Source organism: Chlorocebus sabaeus, chromosome 17 (assembly GCF_047675955.1).
Source record: "Chlorocebus sabaeus isolate Y175 chromosome 17, mChlSab1.0.hap1, whole genome shotgun sequence".
Lineage (NCBI taxonomy): Eukaryota > Metazoa > Chordata > Mammalia > Primates > Cercopithecidae > Chlorocebus > Chlorocebus sabaeus.
This window is the reverse complement of record NC_132920.1, coordinates 13118882-13143953: the sequence shown is the minus strand read 5'-3', so window position 1 is coordinate 13143953 and position 25072 is coordinate 13118882. Positions and strand designations below refer to the sequence as shown.

Below are 25072 nucleotides of genomic sequence, written 5' to 3'. Positions count from 1 at the left end.
ATCTTTTTTGGTAATGCAAATGTGTTGAATTTACACATGCATGCTTGCAAAAATTCAAACACATTTTAATTTACTGATGATCACCTATGGCTATAGTTAGCGAAATAAAAAAGTCGAGCCACCTTATGTTAAAGCAAATAATTATCCTTGTGAAGACACAGAAGAGGAGCCTAATGCAAGCATTTGCTAATTGCCTTTTCTCTCTGAGACAAGAGCTGCTGTTCAGCAAATTCTGTGTTCCCATTTTAGCTTCCCAGACATGCCCTTTGTGCATCTCAAATGTAAAGTCTAAGGTGCTTCCCACACAAGTGTCATTCTGGTGTTAGTGGTCTTAACATTAGTGAGGCTGAAATAGAGACTTTGTCTTATGTACTTTTTTGACATTGATACATGTTTTCTATGTGACTAGAAAAAAAAATCCACTCATTAAGGGGCATAGCCATTGTTTTGTATCTCAGAGAGGTGTCGTTTTAGCAATAAGATGTAGAGCTTTGAAAAAGCTTCTGTTAATCCCAATGACCTTTTAAATCACTGTAATCGAAGCTACCAGTTGCCCTGATAGTAAAACAATGTAAAATGACGTGTTGAGTAACAGTTAACTAAGTAATAATTTATTTAAGGATTAAGGATTTCCTCGATAGATTAAAAGCTCTAAGCCTAAGAAGCTGGAAATGTTTCTGTGGCATTTGTCGATCTCTGTTGGAGATATTTTCTCCAGTTTGCCTGAGTTTAGGGAGTTGGTGTGATTACCTGGTGCCATAGTTGTCATTTTAAAGAATTTTAAATGTAGAGCATAGAAAGCAATATATTCTTATTAAATGTTGCCTATTTACTAATGAGTGCTACTATAATTTGATGCTTGGGTGTTTAAAAAGACTTGAGAGTCTTACCTGGAAAAAAAAACAAAACACAAAAAACTAAGTCGGTGCAAAAGTAATTGCAATTTTTGTCATGACTTTTAATTAAAGCTGCAATTACATTTGCACCAACTGAATACATTAGCTATTTGGCATTTCTGGACTTTTCCAAGAGAGGAAAAGTCATTTTGTGTGTGTGTGTACGTGTTTAAAAGTCTCGGTGCACTGTCAGGATTTGAGGCAGACGCTGTAGGGGTCTGTGGGACCAGGGAACCTGTATTTTCAGAATCCACAAGTCAGAGAATCTTTCAGTTTTTTACCCCTACCTGCAGCCAAGTCTTTGGATTATTCTGACCAGTATATATGCAAGAACAGTCTTGCAAGAGCCATGATGTTCTTTTCTGTCTCATGCAGGCATCTCACAAAATCCTTCTGAATCCAACTACCTTGAAAAGCTGTGCAAAATTTATTTTCATTCTCAGAATTTAATTGATTCTCTGTTACTTGGAGTGGATATTTTCACACATGGAATGAAATGGTACCCGTTTTTGTACTCAAAGAATCTTCTTGCTTTTTGTTATTGTGGTTATTGTTCTGAGTTTAATATCCTATTTTGATTTTAATAGGCTTTTCCTCTTGCTGAGAAGCCTTTGCCTAAAACATTAAATCGGTGAGATGCAATGACTTTCCATCACGAGAGTGGCAAAGACATTGACCCTGGGTAGCTTGTTTCAGCTGCACTTCCCTGGAGCTGTTTCCTGCTGAATTTATTAGTATCTGCTGCCGCTGACTGCATCTCATGGTCAATAAACCACGGCTCATGTGGAGTCTGGGCTGCTTCCCCTGCCTTCAGCCTCCTGGTAACCTGAGCGCCTCATTACATGGAATTGTGTGGTGCCTGTCTCCCAGGTATGGTTATGCCCCCTCAGCAGTCTGCACGCCAAGTGCATTGGTTCTCAGATGATGTATCCTCACGAACTATCAGGGCTCTGACCACTATTTCCAAATACTGACTCTGACTCCAAGGTTTGTAGCTGAAAGTGGAGTTACCATCTTACTATTTCTGGGCATTTTTATATAAAAAATGCAACTGGGGCACAGATTGAATAGAAAATGAACACAATGTCACAGTTCCTCTCTTATGGAATATGATAGTCTGAATCTCACAGAATCAATCATTGTGCAAGGGGCCTCTTTCATCATTAATAGGGTAGCCCAACTGAGCCTAGCATTCAAGATTTTAGAAAAGGCTAGAGTTGGCTGGGCACGGTGGCTCACACCTGTAATCCTAGCACTTTGGGAGGCCGAGGTGAGCGGATCATCTGAGGTCAGGAGTTCAAGACCAGCCTTGCCAACATGATGAAACCCCATCTCTACTAAAAATACAAAAATTAGCTGAGTGTGTTGGTACATGCCTGTAATCCCAGCTACTTGGGAAGCTGAGGCAGGAGAATTGATTGAACCATGGAGGTAGTGGTTGCAGTGAGCCCAGATTGTGCTATTGCACTCCAGCCTGGGCAACAAGAATGAAACTCCATCTAAAAAAACAACAAAAAAAAAGTGGCTAGAGTTGGGGGAGGGAAATTATAGGGGATGGCCATTTCAAAATTTGCACAGCTCTGTTTCTGTAAGCTGGGCTCTCAAATAGGGCATTCACTAGACACATGTAGTGGTATTCAAACTCATTAAAATTGAATAAAATTCACAAAGCAGTTCCTCAATCAGAGTAACCACGTTTTAAGTGCTCCACCACCACACATAGCTAGAGGCGACTGCATTGGTCGACGCAGAGGACAGAACGTTTCTGTTACCGTTGAAAGTTCTACGGGACAGCACCGCTCAAGGTAGACTTGAAAATCACAACCATGGGACTTACATGTATGCAAAAGTCAATCCATTTCTGGAACACAGAGGTTAAAATGATGCTGCTACACTGATCTCCACCATAACGAGTGTCTGGCTCAGTGTACTGTAGTCCTATTAGAGAAATGGCAGTTGCGGGAAACCTGCAGTGCTGGGATGGGGGATGAGCTCCAGGGCGCACATGGACAGTGGGAGCCCTGAGAGCAGTGAGACAGAACTACAGAGGCAGATGTGGCCCTTGGAGGAGTCCTGAGCCTTCAGTGGATCTCGGTTCTACCTGAGCAGAAGTGGGGTGGAGTGGGGATTGTGAAGAGGGCTTGAGAAAAGTATCAAAGGAAAGCAGAAGAGCAGGCAGAGCAGGTGGCTGGTGGAGACCAGAGCTAACCTTGATGGAGTATTTGCTTTAAGCAGGTGGTGACTTAACTTCCCATATTGGATCATGTCCTTTAAGCCCAAATGCGATTATGTCCTTTATGAGATGACAGGCAAGGGCCAGAATGGAGTTGAAGAGTTCATCATTCCATGGGAGGATGGAATGATTCCCAGAGACTTTAGGAGGATCACCCGGTTGGTAACAGACTGCCTTCAATCAAGCAGGCTGGGGCCTGGGAATAGCGAGAGGGGATCAAAGGAAAGCATGGCGTTGCTGGGGTCCTGGGGTTATATTCAATCAGAAAGCAGAGTCCAGAGAGATGAAAAGATGCCCTGTATCTTCCATAGACAGAACACGAGGGAGCCAGAACCGGAACCCCTGGCTCAGGACTCCTGCAAAGAGTACTGTCCTTTTAGACATTATTAACGGGGTGGCGTGCCCCATTGACTTGTCTAACTTTACACAAGTCTGGGGCAAAAGCATGAAATCTGGAACCTTTTTCTAAGCTATTTCCAGCTTTTCCTTCATCAACTACTAGACTCTCAAAGTTTGGCTGGCTTTCTAGTTATAAAGGTCAATGCATGTCAGTGACTGGGGAGTAATAAAGCATTGGAAGGCAGGGGACACGTGGATGAGGCAGTGATGCCCACCATGCCCCACGTACCCTGCCCTGCCATGAGTTCACAGGAGGGGTCCAGGTAAGCAGTTAGAAAGGGTGGTTCCATGGTGGCTATTCCAGTGTGAATTTACATTATGCAGCAGCACTCAGGGGATTGACTGTACTTGTAATACTTTAAGTTTATGGAAACATTTGTCAAAATTAGGGGGAAAATATCTGGTGCTCATCTGCCCAAATTTTCACCTATGAGACATGAGGGCAATCCTGAAAAACCTTTGGTGCAAAATTTTCGTGCTATTGTCAAGATGCCAAGAAGATATAGCCTTCGTTTGTTCCCTGTACACTGTGGTATATGCATGTGATGCAGGAATTACTGCAGCCATCTTGTCACCATGAGGAGTTACAGCCAGAGGATGGCATCCATTAGCCATGGTATACAGCTGATGAATGAACCAGCCCTGGAGCTGCCCTACCATTGGACTTTATTATGTGAGTTTCATTCTTTCACGCAATAATTATGAAATGAGCACCAACAAACTCTAAGATTGTTGAAGGCATTTGGGATACCTCAGAGGACAAACATACAAAAATTATTAGCCTGTGGACTTTCTGAATGTGCTTATTGTTTTAGTCTCTGTAATCTTTTTACTACCTGCATCCAGAGCATCTTAACTTACACCCTGCTGACTGCATATTGGCTTCACAGGTAACTGAAGAATCTACATAATAGCATAAACGTAATCAAAAGGGCACTTCTTATTCCTGATCGTTTTCTCATTCCTTGTCTTATTTGATGTGTCTGCATTTGACCATGCGAGCAATTTTGCCTCCAGCTGAGCAACAGTCTCTTGCCTTGGCTTCCATAATGCTACACATTTCTGGTTGACCTCTTATTTTATGAACACTTCTTAGTTTTTGAGGGTCCTTCTTACTCCTAGATCATTTTTTTACTCCCCAAACATTAAATGTTGGGGTTCCATGGAGTTTTCTATCAGGGCCACCTTATTTTCCTACTCTACATTCTCTCTGAGAAATACCATCAATTTACATGACTTTACAGGATGTATACACTGACCAGTCCAAATCATCTCCAGCCCAGCCCAGCCCAGATCTCCCTTGAGTTTCATGTCTGTATATTTAATGGTCTACTTAGCTATTTGGATATCTGAGACTCAATGGAGACAAATCATCACAATGTTTTGTGTCCTAAACTCACTTCTCTTGGGATCCCAGCTCAGGGAATGGTCTACCCAGTCGTCCAAGGCCAAATCCTAAGTCTCAGCCCTGCCTACTCCCTTTCCTCACTTCCCCAAATCTAAGTGGTCACAGGGCCCTTTTGACCTCACCTCCTAGAACTCTCCAGTCTGTCCTCTCTTTTCCCCCACGCTTACTACCCTTTTCCCACTACCCACCATCACATCATCTGAATCCCAGCAACAGTCAGCTAGCTGGTATCCCTGATTCATGTCTCGCTCTCCTTGCAAGTCAGTCTCCCTGCAGGCAGTGTGATGAGGCTGCAAATCTGATTATGTGGAAAACCCTCCCAAAGCACCTCACCATTCTCAAGATGAAGAATAAACAATGAACATAACTTTCCAGCCTGCATGATCTGTCCTGACTCTCCCTTTCCTTACAGACATGCTGGGCACTCTTACCCCTTCCCTTCATTTATTCCTGACTCTGTATCTCCAACTGTACTGGTCCTTCGGCTTGTAACATTCCCTTACCCCTCTGATCTTCTCTAGCATAATTCTTACTCACCCCGCAGGGTTCCTCTAAGATACTGCTCCTTCCAAGATGCCTTCCCTAAGTCCCCAGACCTGGGTGGGTGATGCTTCCACGTGCACCTGAAAATCCTATCCTTGCTCTATTGTAACTGCCAAGTGGCCTAAACCCATCACCAGCACTGTAAGTTCTATTAGCCAGAGTTGCCTAGCTTGGCCTTCCTAGTATTCCTGGTGCCCAGAATGGTGCCTGAAACACAACAGGTACTCACAACTATATAATGAATGAGTACATTTAAGGGGAATGCTTACTCATTACAATAATAATGATTATTACTTCATTCATTCTTTAGGCTTGGGATAGTGGTTTTCTGAGAGAACAGTGTTGCTTAAGAGAATTTTTATCACAATTGCTCTTTATTCTTATTGTTTAAACCACTTTCCATCTGTCTTAATGTAACACCTTTACATTTTTAAAGGTGGATTTTGTTTAAAAAGCAAGTCCAAGTAAACCTATTGTATTAAGTGCTTAGGTGCTACGCAAATGATTATAGGTTGTTGATGCTGAAAGTAAACATTCTTTTCATTTTCACATGGTTACTCCAAATCACAGCTTTCAGAAAATGCCATTTCTAGGTGAGACATCAGAAACAGCTAAAAATGTGACAAACAACAGTGCCTGGTAAAGGTTGTGAAAAGCATTTCCTATAAACGTCAAGATTTAAGTCTATGCACCTGGAATACCAGATAAACTATGGGATTTAAGAAGGCTCGAGTCTACCTTTGTCTCATCTAATACAGAGGAGAAGTTTTATTTTTATTTTTAAAATATGATGACCTTTTAATTTAAATATCGGGCTTTTTCATCTTGAATGTCAGAAGAGGAAAAATGCGATCCCCTGTGTAAAAGAGTTGTCCATCTCAGGAAGCTTCTGTTTGTGTTTATAATTAAAAATAACACCTTCCAAAATGTTGCTCCAACCTGATTAGGGAAAACAACATACCTCAATGCACTTTATTACTTGCTGTGGCATGTTATCTCTAATTCCCAGCACACAGTGGAAAGCAAAGTTGCTCGCTGGCATGCTGTCAGTTTTATTCTTTCCTTGCAGGATACATGCCCTCCTGATCTCTTTTCCCCTCCCTGTGGGATTACCTCTTCCCCCCGGCCTAGGTAGGACTGCAGTGGAAACTACTAGGTGAGCTGTGGCAGCCTCAGTGATCTCACTGCAGGCTGCCACATTTAGGGTGTGGAATTGTCTAACACGCAGGGACAATGCCATTTCATCGGATGGTAGAGAAGTGGTCTTCTTTTCTCTCCCCATCCTCCCAACAAAAGATACATCCATGTGAATTAAACATACCCATACTCTACAAAGCGAGTGACATTGTGATAGAATTGAGGCTTCATAGAGAAATTCAGTGATGGAAATAGCACAACTACTAACATTTTACAAACATAGCATCAGGTTTATTTGTAGAGATTACTTGCAACAGCCACTAATAGCAATATTTATTAAGATTCTCTGACAACCAATGGGCATAGCTTTCCTGTGTCCCTGTAAATCCCAAATGAAGAACATATGATCTCAGCAGGGGTTTTAAGAGTTCACAGCACTGCCTGTGACTTAGGTTGCATCAGTAACCTTTCTTGGCTTCAGCTGCTTCCTGTCTACATTGGAATAATCAGTAGCTAGCCAGGTGACTTCTTGAGATTCTTGTTAAGTCTGAGAAATATTATCACTATTTTACTAATAGCCAAACAATATACAGTTGATCCTTGAATGACACAGGTTTGAGCTGCATAGGTCCATTTGTCTGTGAATTTTTTTCAACCACAGATTGAAAGACCTGTGTTTGGGGGGGTTGATGTTCTGCAGGGTTTCACAGGGCTGACTATGGGCCTGGAGTATGTGCGAAATTTGGTACGGGAGGTGGTTCTGGAACCAATCCCTTGCGTATACCTTGGGATGACTATACTATTGACTGACATTGCTATATTTTTCCCATAACACTTAAAGACACTATCTGAAAGTAGGGCATTTGGCATCCATGTATACAAATATATGCATAATATCACCTATTTAAATAACTGGCAATAAAGTTTTATGGACCATAAAACTGAATAAACAAGGGGGATCGGTGTTGTTAGTATTCTGGATTTCATGAGTGCAGTGAATAAACCAAGTCATGTGAACATGCAGAAATTACCTCATGCCTGCATTCACTGCTTTCTATTAGCATTTGCTGAACATCAATTTTGTCCCAGGCACTGCTATAGACACTTGGGCTACAACAGGGAACAAATTAGACGAAGACCCCTGCCCTGCTTGGTGGAGCTTTTGAAGTGAGGAGAGATAGACAAGAAAAAATTAACATGATAAATAGATAATTTAGAGGCGTTTGAAGGTGGAAGGCGATAAGAGATAGAAGAAAAAAAGGAAGAATGAGGGTAAGGGGTCTAAGAACTTAGAGAAGGTGGCAGCAATTTTAAACTTGGTGGTCACAGAGTAAGCTTCACTGAGAAGGTGACACTGAGAAGGTGACACCTCCGCCTGGAAAGAGGAACAGCCATCTGGATATGTGGGGGAAGAGGCTTCTGGAAGACGGTGCAGCCAACACAAACCTCAAGGGCTAGGAAGCAGGGCTGAAGTGGCGCTAGGGAAAGGGAATTTGTAGAGGGATGAAGAGAATGAAAATAAAAGTGAGGGGTTGCGGGGCAGATCATGCAGGGCTTTAGGCTGTTGTAGAGACCTGGGATTTCTGAGTGAAATGTGGAGCCACTGCAGGCTTTGAGCAGGCAGTGACATGCTCTGATTTACCTGGTAATGAGAGAGAAGCAAATGCCACAGAGAGGCCTTCACTGAAAAGAAACATCCCGGGGCAATCTGAGGAACTTAAGGGCTCATGAATGAAGTTACCAGTTGCCTTAAAGTTGTAGTAGGACCAAGTTTCAGAATCTGGGTGCCCATGTCCCTATTTGAGTCACTCAGTCACTTCATTTAGATCTCTGTGAAAATATCACCTCCTGCAAGAGGTCCTCCATGATTGCATTGACCTGAAATCACAACCCCCTTCTCTTGACTTTATTTCCTTACCCTGCTGCTTTGTTCTTCTTCAGAGTGCTCACCACTCCTTGGCAATAAATACTATATGTATTATTTCCTATTTCTGAGTAGAAGGTAAACTCTGAAATGGTAAGATTTTGCAATTTTGGTTATCACTGTAGCTCCATACTGAGACAACTCCTTGGCATGGAGGGAGCACCTGGTGCCAATTTGTTGAATGAATAAATACATGCAGTAGTCCGGGAGCCAAGGACAACTTTGTTTAATTAAACTTTGTTTAGTTTGTTTAAATTAAGTTCAAATTTAAGCAAATAGGTCATAAGATTGAGGAATAAATAAAAATAAACTGTCAAACTACAGATTATTTTACACCATTAATTGGTTTAATATTTTTACTATTTTGAGTGTTGGCAGTTCATCTTAATGTTTAAGTTGTGTTCTTTATAAGACAATCATATTGTACAAAATTGGGAAAATGGGGAAAAAAGAACCTACAATTTTACGTCTGTGTTACCATCACAACTAACATAATTTAAAATGTCCTTTTATGTGGTTTTCAAAGTGTGCTGCATTGTTACCTGGCCTCAATATATCTAGAGATCAAACTATTTCCTCTGATTTTAAAACTTTTATCTCAATCTCTAGACTGTAAAATTATGTGATTCAATATGGAAGCCAGTAATAATAATAATAAAAAACCTGTCGAATAACTACGCTCTGCTTGTCTAACACACTCTGTTAAATGAGGAATCTCTGCGCTAGTTCAGTCGACATTTGAGATTATTTTTCTTAGACCCAAGCTCTCATTTTGCCTGAATTAAATTCATTGACCAGTTTGGGATTTTAACCCACCAAGAAAAATGGAAAGAATTTTGAGAACTGTCAGAGTAATAAAACCTCATTAATTCTGTGTGTGCTCCATCCAAATAATTATGACTCTCAAATCACTACAGTTTATTTTCATGGTTTCTATGAACAAGTGGGGCATTATCAAGCAAAATCAATAATGTAAAAAGCACTGGAAGGGAAAATCCTACCCACTAAAGACAAATTATTTTCCACCACGTTAGCAGTATCGTGCACACAAACAGGATAACTGCAGCACAAACAGAGGCGGGGCCTGGAGGCTGCATGCAGGTGGATGGGCTGACATAGTCATTACGAATCAATGCGGCAGCTGTCAGGGTCCATGCATCTCTGGTGGAAACAATTTTGCTGCTGGTAACTAGTTAGAGTCATGTGTGCTAACACAAGGAGGTGGTGCAAAATGAGGAATTACCAGCCAGGCAACATGGAACGGTTGTTCCAAAGCTATGAGATTTATCCTTGAAACGAACAACTTAAGAAAACAATTACAGTCACTTTGCCATTTGCTGTTCATCATGCTGTGGCAATAAAATTTTATTTGCTTTACCCCCCAGAATCTCAGATACAGGAAAAAGAATGACATTATAGAAAGGGAAGAACAAATGACAGGAAAATGACTTGCTTAGAGGCTAAGAGGAAAGCCAGGTGGAACCGAATTCAGCTACAGAAGACTGGGTTCTCGGTGGACACTGACACGAAGGCCATTCTGAGGAGGTCATAGATCTTTGTACTTTTTTAATCCTCAGACAAAAGGGGACAGTGATGTCTACCCTTCTGACTTCTTGGACCTGTTGACAGGGTCACCTAGGATGAGGCACATAAAGGGTTTGAAGAAAATATAAAGGACGATGATGACAATGATGAGACTAATAATCACAGCATGTTAACCCTTATTGAGAATTTATAGATTGCTATAAAGTCACTGTTATAAAAAAGTCACTGTTCTATTTCATATGCATGATCTCCTGTAATCCTCATCACACCATCACCCATACTTTCAGATAAAGAAAGAGAAGCACAGAGAAGTTAAGCAACTTGACTAAAGTCACACAGCTAGTCAACAGTAGAACTAGAATTGAATCTGATTCTAGGACTCATGCTCCTAACTGTCGACATACTATAATATAAGGCAATGAGATTAATATCCACGGTGATACAAAATGAATGCTTTTATCAGAAAATCCCACAGAAAACATAAAACTATACACTACTATGCGTAATGAAGTTTTCATTTTAGCCCGTCTCTTCTTCTCCTCTTCCAATCATCCAAACAGTAAACATTTTTGAGCATCTAAACTACATCAGACATGATTCAGGGCTTGGGGAATCGCAGCCTCTGAGGCCCCTGCTCTCCTACAGTTTATGTGCTAGTGAGGAAAGTCAGTCAACAAACAACAGAAAGAGCAAACAGTGATAAGTACAAGGATCAAAGTAAAACAGGAAGTTGTGGTGGCACGTGACAGGTGGGGACTAGACTGGTCCTTCCCTCTGCAATCACTTATTTACTTATTTATTTATTTATTTATTTCCTTTTTTGAGACAGAGTTTTGCTCTGTTGCCCAGGCCAGAGTACAGTGCACAATCTTGACTCACGGCAACCTCCACCTCCTGGGTTCAAGTGGTTCTCCTGCCTCAGTCTCCCAAGTATCTGGGGCTACAGGTGCATGCCACCACACCCGACAAATTTTTGTATTTTTAGTAGAGACGAGGTTTCACCATGTTGGCCAGGCTGGTCTCAAACTCCTGACCTCATGTGATCCACCACCTCGGCCTCCCAAAGTGCTGGGATTACAGGCGTGAGCCATCGCACCCGGCTTGCAGCCACTGACTGAGTGCAGGTCCTGTGTCAGCTCCATGTGTGCTGATGGAGAAAGAAGCAAGTGTGACAGAGGCACATCGCCTGCTCTTGGGGAACTGTTGGTGAGGCCTTGTGGCACCAACAGTCAGGAGTTCCTTGAGAGCAGCCTCAGGGACCCTCCTGTCTCAGGGACCTTCTCTTCCTTTCCCTATCAAATGAGGCTTTTGCTCCAACAGTTTGTGACTTCTTTTTGTAAGTCAGGAAACCGCTTAGGCAATTCTTACCTTATCCCAGTTATTAGATGTAATGGAAATAATAAATGCTACAGTAGATGTATTCCCTACTTCAGAATATTCCTGAGGGAGAAGAGGAATTGTTTAACTGGATCTGAACAAGTTTTGGCTGTAACAATAATATTTATTTAAGCACTTGGGTGCTTATTATATAATAGTATACCTTTAGTTAAGTTTATTTTCCATCTCTCCTGGGGGGTGAATATGGGGAAAGGAGCTTATGATGAAGCATGGAGACTTAAAGTCAGAACAAGGGAAGGGCTGGGTATGGTGGCTCATGCCTGTAATCCCAGCACTTTGGGAGGTTGAGGTGGGTGGATCACCTGAGGTCAAGAGTTTGAGACCAGCCTGGCCAACATGGTGAAACCCCATGCCTACAAAAATAAAAAATAAAAAAAAAAAGAAAGTAGCCAGGCATGATGGTGTACACCTGTGGTCCCAGCTACTCAGGAGACTGACGCAGGAGAATCACCGGAACCCAAGAGGTGGAGGTTGCAGTGAGCTGAGATCGCGCCATTGCACTCCAGCCTGGGAGATAGAGGGAGGCTCTGTCTCAAAACAACAACAACAACAACAAAAAACACAAAGGAGGTTTGGGGGATCATACACGCAGCAAGACATTGAAGAAATGCAACAAAAGTATGGATTCTTTTCCCCTGGAGAGCTTAATTCATCAAAAAAGTGGTATTCTGGTATGGCCGTATACAGAAGTTGATGGATAAAGCTGGCTTACCATAGGGCTTGCTTGACCCTGGGAGGCTTTGACAATGACAGAACATAGTTTGGAATCGTGCAACTTCACATCCTGCCTCCACTATGCCTTGCCACCAGGGCAGGGCAAGAGCTAGGCCACTTTTTGCTTGCATTTCAGGCTAGTAATTTGTGCTAAGAGAAAATACTTCAAAAGTACCACGGGGAAGGCCCATGACAGGAATGAAGGAGGGAGGTCAGATGCACCGGAGGAATAAGAGCCAACCCACGAAACAGTGGAGTCTGAAACATGTGCCAGAACCCAGAAATACAACCTGCCTTGCTGTAGTAGAACACACACGAGGCACGTAGAAGACCTACAAAAACACAGTAAATGGACTGTGTCGGCAGATTCCAGGAGCACTTTGACTATCAGGATGGATCGTTAAAGTAGAATATTATGTGATTTAATAATCTGGCCCACAAGATAACACCTGCCTGAAACAATCAGAAGACCTGACATAGACACTGTTGATGATTGTAACAAGATTGGAAGTGACAGTCTGTTATTTCACTTAAAGCGCTAACAGAGGGCGTACGGGCCTCAGAATGAGAGAGAGAGATAAGAGGGAGACAAGGGAGGAGGAAGAAGAGGAGGGAGGAGGAAGAAGAGGAGGGAGGAGGAAGAAGAGGAGGGAGGAAGATGAAGAGAAGGTGCACGCATGCAAATTCAATTGAAAATTGCAAAGGCTGGGCGCGGTGGCTCATGCCTATAATCCCAGCACTTTGGGAGGCTGAGGTGGGAAGATTGCTTGAGCCCAGGAGTTTGAGACCAGCCTGGGCAACATAGTGGGACCCTGCCTGCACAAAAATACAAAAATTGACCAGGTGAGGTGATGCACACCTGTGGTCTCAGCTACTCAGGAGGCTGAGGTGAGAAGATCCCTTGAGCCTGGGAGGTCAAGGCTGCAGTGAGCGTGATTGCACCACTGCACTCAAGCCTGGGCAATAGAGCAAGACCCTGCCTCAAAAAAAAAAAATATATATATATGTAAAATAAAATAAAATATCACAAAGCTCTTAGAAAAGAGGAGTGAAGGATACTTGATATGCCATATAGATTACTGCATACATTCATATTTAAAGGCAATAATTCGATAAGCAAAGGACACGTGGTATTCACCAGCAAGTATCTGTGGACATATTCACAGAGCATTTGAAGCCTGTAATATTATCATTTACAATATCTTAAATGCATAGTTACACATCACAAATTTATCTCCTTTAATTTATTCTGTTGTGGGATATAGACCACCAAAAAAAAAAAAAAAAGACACATGTTAAGGAAATCCTAGATGAGTACGGATTTTTCACATTTGTCTTGGGAATCCCTAGTGCCTGAAAGGGCCTAAACAGCTGACTGCAGCCCGGTCATGTGTATTTGCACACGACAGACTCACGACCAGCGCCTGCATCATTCCTGGGGCCACATCATTTTGCTTAGCCTCCTATGGCTTGATTCCAACGCTCAGAAAAGGGAGTTTTGTTGCCCTCGTCTCATATAGTGCTGACAGCTTCAGCACTGTCTGTTATGTTCTCTTTTCTCTCCAGAACTGTCTGGAGTTTTAAAGGTTCAAATTCTGATATATGGTGATGCAGGAAACGAAATGGAACCAAGAAATATGCACGCAGATTCTACGCATGACTCTTTGGCCTGTGGACAGCAGACCAAACCTCCTTACCTTTATCATAGATTTCCTTCAGGACTCCTCGCTTTATCAGCTCTTCTCTGCTTTGCCTCATAGATATTTTCCTTTCCAGGGCTACAAATAAAAGACAAACAGGGAAGCAGATGTGAGTAGGAAACCAAGCTGTCTTCTAAAGAATCCTATGTTAACACATATGGCAATGTAATGTATGAGAAAACTTCTGTAAATTGTGCTTTGCTAATGTGAGCTAATGAGACATACCAATTAATATGTTTTGATACTATCATAATAAGCCTTTTAATCAGATTATGTCATTTAAGTTACCAAATAATCTTCAAATTATCACGAATGAGAGGGTAGGCATTCTTTTTTTTTTTTTTTGAGACAGAGTCTCACTCTGTTGCCCAGGCCGGAGTACAGTAGTGTGATCTCAGCTCACTGCAACTCCTGCCTCCCAGGTTCAAGTGATTCTCCTGCCTTAGCCTTCTGAGTAGCTGGGACTACAGGCACAGGCCACTGTGCCCAGCTAATTTTTGTATTTTTAGTAGAGAGAGGGTTTCATGGTTTTAGCCAGGAAGGTCTCAATTTCCTGACCTCATAATCCACTGGTCTTGGCCTCCCAAAGTGCTGGGATTACAGGCGTAAACCACTGTGCCCAGCCAAGGTAGGCATTCTTATTTAATTGAACCCCAGTTTATGGTTGAACCTGTAGGACAGAAAAGCTCAACGACTTGTCAGAGTCACATTGCTACTGAGTAAAGGAACTAGGATTCAATGCCAGAAACACCACCTTGGATGTCAGCCGAACCTCACGTCTTACTGAACTTTCCTGAACATGGCACTTCCTCCCAGGAGGGACTGCTGTTTCAATGATCCAGTTCATAGAGATCAGGCCTCACTGAGGATTCCGTGGCTTTCCAACTATTTTAAAAAATGGTTTGAAAATACCTTCTGAGAAGCTCTCTGGTGTGGCCTCCCATGATCCGGAGGTGATACTGTCTAAAGGTAGGGGTGGCTTCTATGACACAGCCCTCCACTGCCTTTTTCTCTTAGGCTCCAAGCTGGAGCAGCCAAGTAGAGAAGGAACTATTCAGTTACCCAATGCACCTCCGCCATGGCCCCGCCATGCACCTAGGTCGAGAGCTTGGGAAGGTGGCAGCGGGGCTGGAGGAGGGAAGAGGGAACAGTGGGTGCGCTGGGGGGCACATCAAGTAGAAACAGCCCAGGAGTGGGGAAGTGAGGGGCTGCCCAAGAGGCAGGCCTGTGGCTCGAAGGAGGGACACGGGCAAACATGGGGAGGAAAGAAGGCTATTCCAGCAGATGGCGGAGTCTCTGGTACACACTGACTCAACCTCCACAGCCTTCGAAAACATATTCAGGGGAAAATCACCAGCTATAAAATAAGGAAACTACTTTATGCAGACAAATTCAGATACAGATTAATTAAACACACACTGCCCTCAACGGAATTTAGTCCAAAGAATATGAAGAAGAACTAGGAAGAAAGCAAGCAAACGAGGATTGTGGTTCTAACTCTGTCGCCCTCTAAGCTATGGGACATGAGTCAATGACCTTAGTCAAGTCACTTTGCCACACTGGGAAAACACGGATGCCTCAGCCCGACCATTCCAATTTCATAGGCCCAGGGTAGGACCAGGACATCTCCATTGTGATAAAAAAGCTCTCTGGGTTATTTTCAGGCATGACTCGGCTGAGAATCACTAATTATATATTTTGGAACTTACTATTTTAAAAATGTTACATTCTAGTTCCCTCTCTTAAATGATAATGAATTAACTGGTATGAGGGAGAAAAATAAATGTTAGGTTAGGATGCACTCACATAGAGCTGACGGAGAACATATTAATCCTAAAATAGAGACATAAATCTGTACCTACGGAAGTGGCGGCAGGAAGGCTGTATGGGAGGACAAGGGGGAAAGCTGGGTGCAGGAAACATGGAAACAGTGTTTGGGGGTTGAAGAGTTTTATTTGTCAAACCAGATGACATGATATGGTGGCAGGAAGGCAGAAAGACGTTCTCTTCGCAGAAGAGAGTTTGGGGAAGGGCTGGAGAAGGGATTACGGGATTGCATGCAGTTAGGTTAGAAAGTTCTGCCTGATGTGAAAAGATCTGCTAAGCAGAGTCGGGCATGGTGGTTCACACCTGTAATCTCAGCACTTTGGGAGGCCGAGGTGGGTGGATCATTTGAGGTCAGGAGTTTGAGAGCAGCCTGGTCAGCATGGTGAAACCTTGTCTCTACTAAAAATACAAAAATTAGTCAGCAGTGGTGGCGCATGCCTGTAGTCCCAGCTACTTGGGAGGCTGAAACAGGAGAATTGCTTGAAATCATGAGGCAGAGGTTGCGGTGAGCGAGATTGCACCACTGCACTCCAGCCTGGGCAGCACAGGGAGACTCTATCTCAAAACAACAACAACAACAACAAACAAAAAAAAAAAAAAAAGGGAAAAAGAAAAGATCTGCTAAGCAGCACAGTAGGAAAAGACCGGACAGGTAAGGTAAAGCAGGGGGGCTGTAAGTATGGGGTGTGTTACAGATGTTTGGGTGACATAAAGCCATCCGAATGTAAAGAGATGCTTTCCCCTTCTGTACTTAACCATATAAATAAAACAGATTTCTCTTAGACAAAATGAGGTTTCCCAGGTGTTCTAAACCACAGACTAAAGCAGAGAGACCTGGTCTACAGCATTAAAGGAAGATCTGTGATGAAGTGAGCAGAACCCTGGAGTTGGAGGTCCAAGATCCTGAGCTATTAGGAGAAAAGTGGATGTTCTCAGGCTAAGCACTCAGCCATCTGGACATCAGCTGTCACTGACAACTGTGGATCCGCTGTCCGCAGTCAAAGGCACTGGTTGGGGCTGGAGATAACGGTAACCAAAGAGCCAGCCGTTGCTGTGATAGAGTTTACAGACTCGTGTGACATTCAGACCATTGTCAAATGATGATATTCCTTAATGTGTGATCACAAGTTGAGATAAGTCCTCCTGAAGAAAAGGGACAAGTTCCTATCAGAGCATATGGTAAATATTGTCCCTGATTGGGGTGTTGGAAAAGGCTTTTCTGAAGAAGAGATCTTTGAGCTGCGGGGGGCTGGGTAGGGGCCGAGGGAAATGCTCCAGATAGAGCAGCCTGCTCTAGATGGAGAAATCATGGTGCCAGGAAGGAACAGAAAGAAAGCTGGTGTGGCTGCAGCTGCCAGCATCAGATGAAGAATGTTTGAGATGGGGTAGGAGGCTGGGCCATGAAAGGCCTCATGGATCATGTTATTCCAAGAGCAATGGGAAGAAATGATCAGCTTTGAGGATATGAAAGATGAACATTCACTTTAGTATAGAGAATGGATTGGAAAGAGGCCAATGACTAGGTGACTATAGGTATCTAGGCAGGGGATGATGGTAGCTGAGACGAAGATGCTGTTGACAGTGACAAAAGATGCACCCAAGACATGTGAAGGTGGCAATGTGGACACAATTAGATGTGAACGCTTGGACACGGATATGCAGGAAAGAGAAAGGCCAAGGAGGATGCCTTCGTTCCTGATCTGCATAACTTGATGGATGGTGCTATCCATGACTAAGGCAACGAGTACGGGGTGAGAATCGGGCTTGGAGGATGCATGACAAGTTCAGTGCTAGCCACATCCAAGAGATGTGATCAAGCATGTGCCAGGGAAATGCAGTTGGATACTTTATAAAACAGACATGGGAGGTTAAATGAAAATGTGCTACATGGCACAGACTATGCCAGATGCTTTCACGCACCAGTGCTTCTCAAACTCTTCCATGGAAACATTCCTTATGACAAAGGGAGAATACTAGGGGCTCCAAGGGTATGACTCAAAGTTGCCCATGCCAAGCATTAAAGAAAGTATGTTTCTTTAATGTACTAAGTTTCCTTTGAAAGTAAATGTAGAAATCACATAATATATCTGTTTTAATTTAAATAAGAAAATACTCTCGCTCCATCACCACCAATTTCCAAGTTAAAGTGACATGCTGGAGATGGCTTTTTTCTTCTATGGCTTTGTCCATTCCTGGTAAAGAATCCTAAGCCCACAGGGAATGCACAGATCATCTTGAGAAGCGTGAAAAATTATGTTACTTAACTTAATCTTCACCACAATCCTGTAAAGTATAATCATTCCCATTTTACAATGAGGTACCTAAGGCCCAGCAAAATGAACTTGCTCAGAGTCCCACAGCAGTAAGTGGAAGGGCAGAAAGAGATTTTAATGCTCTTTCCTTTTTCTCCATGATGCAACGTTGTTGTGAGAATGATCATAAGGTATGGGAAAACTGCAAGGATCTAAAAACAGAAGGCAATCTGATTGTTAGTTTACTTGGGGTTGAAAGTCACGGTAAAGTGACATAATTCCACTTTACTCTCAGGAGCTTCTTCTTTGTAAGGAACTCTTCAGTTTTTTTGTTTGTTTGTTTTTGTTTTCATTTTTTGAGAAGGAGTCCTGCTCTGTTGCCCAGGCTAGAGTGCAATGGCGTGGTCTCGGCTCACTCCAACCTCTGCCTCCCGGGTTCAAGCGATTCTTCTACCTCAGCCTCTTCAGTAGCTGGGATTACAGGTGCCCACTGCCACACCTGGCTAATTTTTGTATTTTTAGTAGAGACAGGGTTTCACCATGTTGGCCAGGCTGGTCTTGAACTCCTGACCTCGTGATCCACCCACCTTGACCTCCCAAAGTGCTGGGATTACAGGTGTCAGCCACTGCGCCCAGCCAGGAACTCTTTTCTTCTTACCATCTCTCTTAACAAGGTATGCATGATGGCTCTCTTCTGATCTTACTTTCAGCAGCTCTTCCAAAGTCAGAGCTAAGTTTAAGTGGGGTCAAAGTGTCCTGCAGCAGGCAGGTGTATGCACACCTACCCCCCACGTCTGAGGAAGCCGAGAGGACAAAGAAAGGCTAACAAATTCATCTTCTGAATTTGTAGTAGGGACTCACAAACAGAAGCCATGGCTGGGTCTTGGGCAGCAGTGAGATGAGATAGTGGACCCCAAGCCATTATTCTCCCAGACCCAGGGCTTCTATACCATATGGAAAGGGTCTGCATGATTGAAAATAAAGTGAAGCATGGTAACATAAAGGTTGTTTTGACCTAAGGGCACCACTTATGGTAAGTACATGCTCTTGCACAGAGAACAGTAGATAAAGTGGAAGTCTCAGAGGCCTTCTAAGACCTGGGGCTAATCAGAAGCCAACATGGTGGATTAGCATCCAAGATGAAGTTGCTTTAATTTTTACACTAGGACAAGCTCACTATTGCTCCAGGAAGTAAAATACTGTGGGCTGTCTGGTACAAAGGGACAACCATTGGACCTGGTTTATGACTGACCCGTAAAACACAGGGGAAAATGGGGTTAACATGGGGGAAAAAAGAAAATACAATGGTTTCCCTTTTCACAAACCAGGTATGGTCTGACCCTCCTTCCTCGATAATTTTGGCTTTGGGTAGAACAAACATGAACAAGGAAGAAAAAAGAAGGAATTATGAAAAGTTAAAGAATTTAGAAGAAGAGGAGTGAGGCATTGGGAAAGAGAGAAGGTGTGATGTGTAGTGCGCCAGCCTGACGGACGGCAGGGATAAGATAAATCAGGTAAATGAGAACCGAGGTGTGAGGGTGAGCTGACTGCCTGGGAGGGTTTGGTCTTTGGGAGGTAGAAAATGAAAGTGAACAGAACAAAGCAATCCATTCCTTTAAGCAAAAGTCTGTATTGCTAGAGGTGCTGGAAAAGCATGAGAGCAGATATTATTTTTACATAAAGAAATAAAGTCACAAGGATTTATTTTAAAACAAGAAAATCTATTCTCAAATTCAAAAATCACTCTGATATTATACAGTTATTAAAATACAGGGCAGGCCAGGCATGATGGCTAATGCTTGTAATCTCAGCACTTTGGGAGGTTGAGGTGGGCCTCATTTGAGGTCAGGAGTTCAAGACCAACCTGGCCAACATGGTGAAACCTCATTTCTACTAAAAATACAAAAATTAGCCAGGCATGGTGGCCTGCTTACTCAGGAGGGTGAGGCAGGAAAACGGCTTGAACCCAGGAGGTGGAGGTTGCCGTGAGCTGAGATTGCACCACTACACTCCAGCCTGGGCAACAGAGTGAGACTCCATCTCAACAAACAAAATAAAATAAAATAAAAAAAAAAATAAAATAAAATGCAAGGCAGTATAAAATTCAAGTGTCCACACAAGGGGGTGTTTTGGTGTAAACCATTTGGTTTAAAACTGGATTGCGGTGATGGTTGCACAACCCTTTAAATTTACTGAAATCATTGAGTTGTTTACTTACAATGGGTTCATTTTATGGTATGTAAATTATACCTCAATAAAGTTGTTAAAGAAAAATGCCTGTAATAGCAAAAGCATTAGTTAAAAAAATGAAAATAGTAAATCTAAGCAATTAAGAAATTAATAAACTTTAGGCCCCAGAAAGCTAGGAGGCCAACATTAAAAATTAAAAATTAGAAATACAGCATATAAAGGTAAATTTCTTTTCAGCAGTGTTTTAAACCTCTAACACCTAATTGGTCAGTAGAACCAAAATAGAAAAATCAGGAATCTGGTTCTCTCTAAGATGAATATGCAGCTTAGAAGGTGGCCAATGTAACTCCCTGATCTTTAGAAAATAACCAAATTTCCAGCCTGCAGTCAATGCAGAAAACCATCAGAGGCTTTACAACGTGATGCTGGCAACTGAAACACCAAAACAAAACTACATAAACCAGCAAAGGTGCAAAGACTCCTTCTAGAAACATCTAGTCTGCAATTCAAAGCCAACATATGAGAGAGCCTGAAGAGAGAAAGGAAAAAAGCAAATTGTGCTTTGCTTTTATAGATCAACAAAGTTAGCTGAGAAGACCCAGACATGTAAAAAAAGAGGTTTCACATATCTCTCTTGCCTAAAATATGACTGGGAGAATGATTTCTCAATTATGGTGTCAAACATAGCCAAAAATAGCCCCAAGAAACTGTATTAAAAGGTTGGCATGTCCAAGGAAGGCTCTCTAAATTTGCCTTCAAACTCTGCCTTAATATAAAAACTAGTCATGAAACCTCAAAAGGCATGGCTATTCTTGCATCCTTACCACTGTGTATTCACCATGGACTTTTATTCTGTATTACTGATGCTCTGACATCTCGGAGCCTTGCTGACCCTGGATGGACTACCTTTCCTATGGCTGGCTGATTCCCAGAGAGAGTGAACAGAATTCTTTGAATGTGCCTTTCACATCCAAATGAATCAATTCAGAGCCCACAGTCCTGACCACCTCCTTTAATGAGCTAGTACATTCCCAGCCACTGTGCACCTGTCCTCAGCACCCCAGGGCCAGGTACTAGATGACTAGAGACCGCTCCTATGTGACAGAGCCCACTGAAAGTATTCCTGCTGGCCAATCCTAACCCTGCTTATTCTGTCTCGCCTGTTCCTTCCCATGGAAACCACAAAAAAGGCTCATGCCCACATTTTCCTCCCATACCTCCCCCTGTGTGGCCCTGCTTGGGTGGCATGCCCCTTGCTCTTGGGATTTGGGAGTAAAACAGTCTTTTCAATGGCAGGTGTCTTCTTATCTGTTGGCCTCACCATACCTGAAAAATAATCAAATCTCCAGTTTAAAACACACCGATCTTTGCACCGGTTTGTAAAAGAAGGAAAAAACAGGAGAACTAGGGAAATTCTCACAGCTTTCTGTTGCACTTTGGTGTTCTGAAATCTGTCTGCATGTGAGCTAGTAGTTTAGAAATGAGGAGTCTGGAGATAAAAGACCAAAGACCACCTCTACTAATAGTGACAGTAGTTCTAGTTTAGTAATTTTTTAAACTCCTCTTCTGAGCCACCATGTCAGTCTATGCTGTATTTACTGAAAGTCAGTTCCCCATGATACCTCCTTAATGTATTTTCCCAGTCTCCTCCCTTTTCACATGAATTTGTGATGAACCAGGGAATCCTATGCCTCTTTGAAATTGATTTTTTTTTTTTTTTTTTTTTTTTGAGACAGAGTCTTGCTCTGTTGCCCAGGCTGGAGTGCAATGGCTCAATCTTGACACACTGCCACCTCTGCCTCCCGGGCTTAAGGGTTTAAGCGTTTCTCCTGCCTCAGCCTCCCAAGTAGCTGGAACTACAGGAGACCACCACTACGCCTGGTTAATTTTTTGTATCTTTAGTAGAGCTATAGTTTCACCATGTTGGCCAGGCTGATCTCGAACTCCTGACTTCAGGTGATCTGCCCATCTCCACCTCCCAGAGTGCTGGGATTACAGGTATGGACCACTGCGCCCAGTTTGACATTGATGAATTTAAAATAAGCATCTTGGATGGGCTCATTCTCTTTGGTGGAATACCTAGGTTAGATGAATTTGTTAAAAATAGGATATTTTAAAAAATTTCTTGCACGTACACACACATGCACATACTTATTTATAAAAATAATACATGAAAATATTTTACTGTAAAAAACTTCAAGAAATAAAGAGAAAACAGTCCTTTTCACTTTCTCTCCCTCCATAGCCTAACTCATCAAACCCACTACTGCCCCCCTCTTTTTCCCTGCCTCTCCCCTGCAAGTCATACCTTCCCACACCATATACAAATACCATTTAAAAAGCATAAATGAAATCATTCTATGCATGTTGTTCTACAAGTCTTTTTCTTCCTCTAACTTATCAAATGGTTCCATAGCTCTTCCCAACTAATTCTTTTTAAGTACTGCATGCCATTTCATGGGATATATGTACTATGATTTATTTAACCAGCCTGCAGCTGAAGGCAAGTTAAGTTGTTCCCACATTGTGGCATACAAACATCGCTACTGTGTTCATATTTGTCCAGGTACTCATGTAAACATATATAAGGATTTTTCTAGAATATATAGCTAGATGTACAATTTCTGGACTGGGTATTTTCTATGTGCTCCCAGTACTGATGGAAGAAAGCAACTCTTAAGTTCCATAACTTTTAAGTATTGCTTGCTTTATTTAAAAAAAAAAAAAGATGACGAAGTTGGAGAAAAAGCAATATTGATGTTGGAACAAGTCATTTGGTCCTGCTCAGATTACCAGAGCAGAAACTTATTTAGATTTCTCTCCAGGATAATCTATCTCTGTTGAATTCTCTGCTCAATTGCCTTTAAATTACATTCTGAAGGGAATAGAAAGTTGAAGGGGGAAAAGCAATTGAGAAATGATGAAATTTGTGGTAGCTTACTGCTGAGTAGTTTACTTGCGAGTAAAATCTATAGCTTTTATCCTTTGCAAATCTTACAACTCCAGTGAAAGGAACTTTTTAGGCTGGAAATCTATGAGTGACAAATGCAATGAGCCTCAAGAACCTAGAACATGCCTCTACTTCCCATCTGGCTTCATGAGTAATGAGAATTATTCATATGATGCAATAATTGCAGCCTAGAAAGACTCAAAACAAAATAACCAACCCATGTATTAGTATGATGCAACAACTATAGCCTAGAAGGATTCCAAATGAAACAATCAGTCCACATTTATGCTATCTCTAGAGAAAAATGCTTTCTTAAGATAAACAGATGTTTCAAAATTAAGTTTATATAAACAATATATAAAAGAGGATAAAGGGGAGCAATGAGAAAAACATGGTGGTCTTGCATTGTAAAAGACCAGGTGGTAAACGTCTGTTGATCTTTTACTTCATAAGGAAGTTAATGAGAAAATAAACAAGGTTGTCAATCTAATGATATGTTGAAAAGGGAGAGGAATGTAAAAAAGAAAAAAGAATACAACTCTGAATGTCTAATTTTAGACAACATGATATGATAAACATATCATGTTCAAGAAAAACATATCATGTTCAAGAAAAAGTCACATTAATCTAGAGGCAATTTGTATGAGTCCCACATATTGGGTCTTTCACTACCTCAGGTACCATGAATATCTAAACATTTTGCCAGTAACCCAGTTATTACTAGGTAAGAAGGTTTTCAATTACTTGATAATCCAAGGAAAGTTTATCAAATCACTAATTCAAAATGAAAGAAAATTTGTTATTATTATTATTATTATTATTATTATTATTATTTTCTGAAGCAGAGTCTTACTCTGTTGCCAAGGCTGGAATGCAGGGGTGCAATCTTGGCTCACTGGAAACTCCACCTGCCAGGCTTAAGTGATCCTCCCACCTCAGCCTCCCAAGTTGTTGGGACAGGCGTGCGGTACCACACCCTGCTAACTTTTGTATTTTCTGTAGAGGTAGGGTTTCGCCCAGTCTGGTCTCGAACTCCTAGGCTCAAATGATCTGCCTGCCTCGGCCTTCCAAACTGTTGGGATTACAGGTGTGAGCCACTGTGCCCAGGCAGAAAATTCTTTTTATATTTGGCAACTAAAGCCAAGTATTTCTCAAAAGCAGAGAGAGGCAGGTCAGTTTAGAAAATTTTTCCCCTCAAAAAATCCAAACCACATGGAACTTCTATCTCTAAATCAGGGATGTCCAATCTTTTGGCTTCCCTGGGCCACATTACAAGAATTGTCTTGAGCCACATATAAAATTGAGCTAAAAAAAAAATCAAAGATCGCAAAAAAAAAAAAAAAAATCTCATAACGTTTTAAGAAAGTTCACAAATTTGTGTTGGGCTGCATTCAAAGCTGTCCTGGGCTGCATGTGGCCCAGGGGCTGCAGGTGGCCCAGGGGCTGCAGGTCGGACAAGCTTGAAATCTGAGGGCTCACTGTCCTTGTTGAAAGACAACAAGCACAGGTCCCGATCTCTGCTCTATGTTAATCCCTCCGCCATGATCACAGTAGGAACTTTAGCGGAGTCTATATGAACAAAATTCCTCATTTCCAACACAGACACCCAACCACTCTACTTGTGTAAAGCTATATAGTGAACTTGGATAAATTCTTCATGGCCCCTGAGGTAGGAGATGAGACTTTATTTACTATGGTTTGCAATTATATCCAAGTCATCTACATCAGCACTTTCTAAAGTCTGTTTTTGCAGAATAGTGACCCACAGAGATGCTCTGAGAAAAGGGTTCTGTGCACAAATAATTTTGGGAAATGCCATGTACTGCTGGAGAATCACCGTGTTCATTAGCACACTGAAGGCCCCGAGAAGACCTGGAATAGAGAGCAGTGTAACTCAGTTTCACCATTTCTCCCCAGTTCATTGGACAATATGACCCTTTTACGGAGTACCACGGG

The 25072-nt window shown here is 42.2% G+C and overlaps 1 protein-coding gene across 21 annotated transcripts in view; it reads right to left on the bottom strand.

Moving 5' to 3' along the window:
* The window catches only part of PHACTR1 (phosphatase and actin regulator 1), a 570508-nt gene that overhangs the window by 112916 nt on the left and 432520 nt on the right, over positions 1-25072 (bottom strand). For all 21 annotated transcript variants that reach the window (XM_007973667.3, XM_007973668.3, XM_038005567.2 and 18 more), the window contains one exon: positions 13895-13975. In XM_007973667.3, the coding sequence (XP_007971858.1) occupies positions 13895-13975 (81 nt within the window). The remainder of the gene's footprint in view (positions 1-13894; positions 13976-25072) is intronic.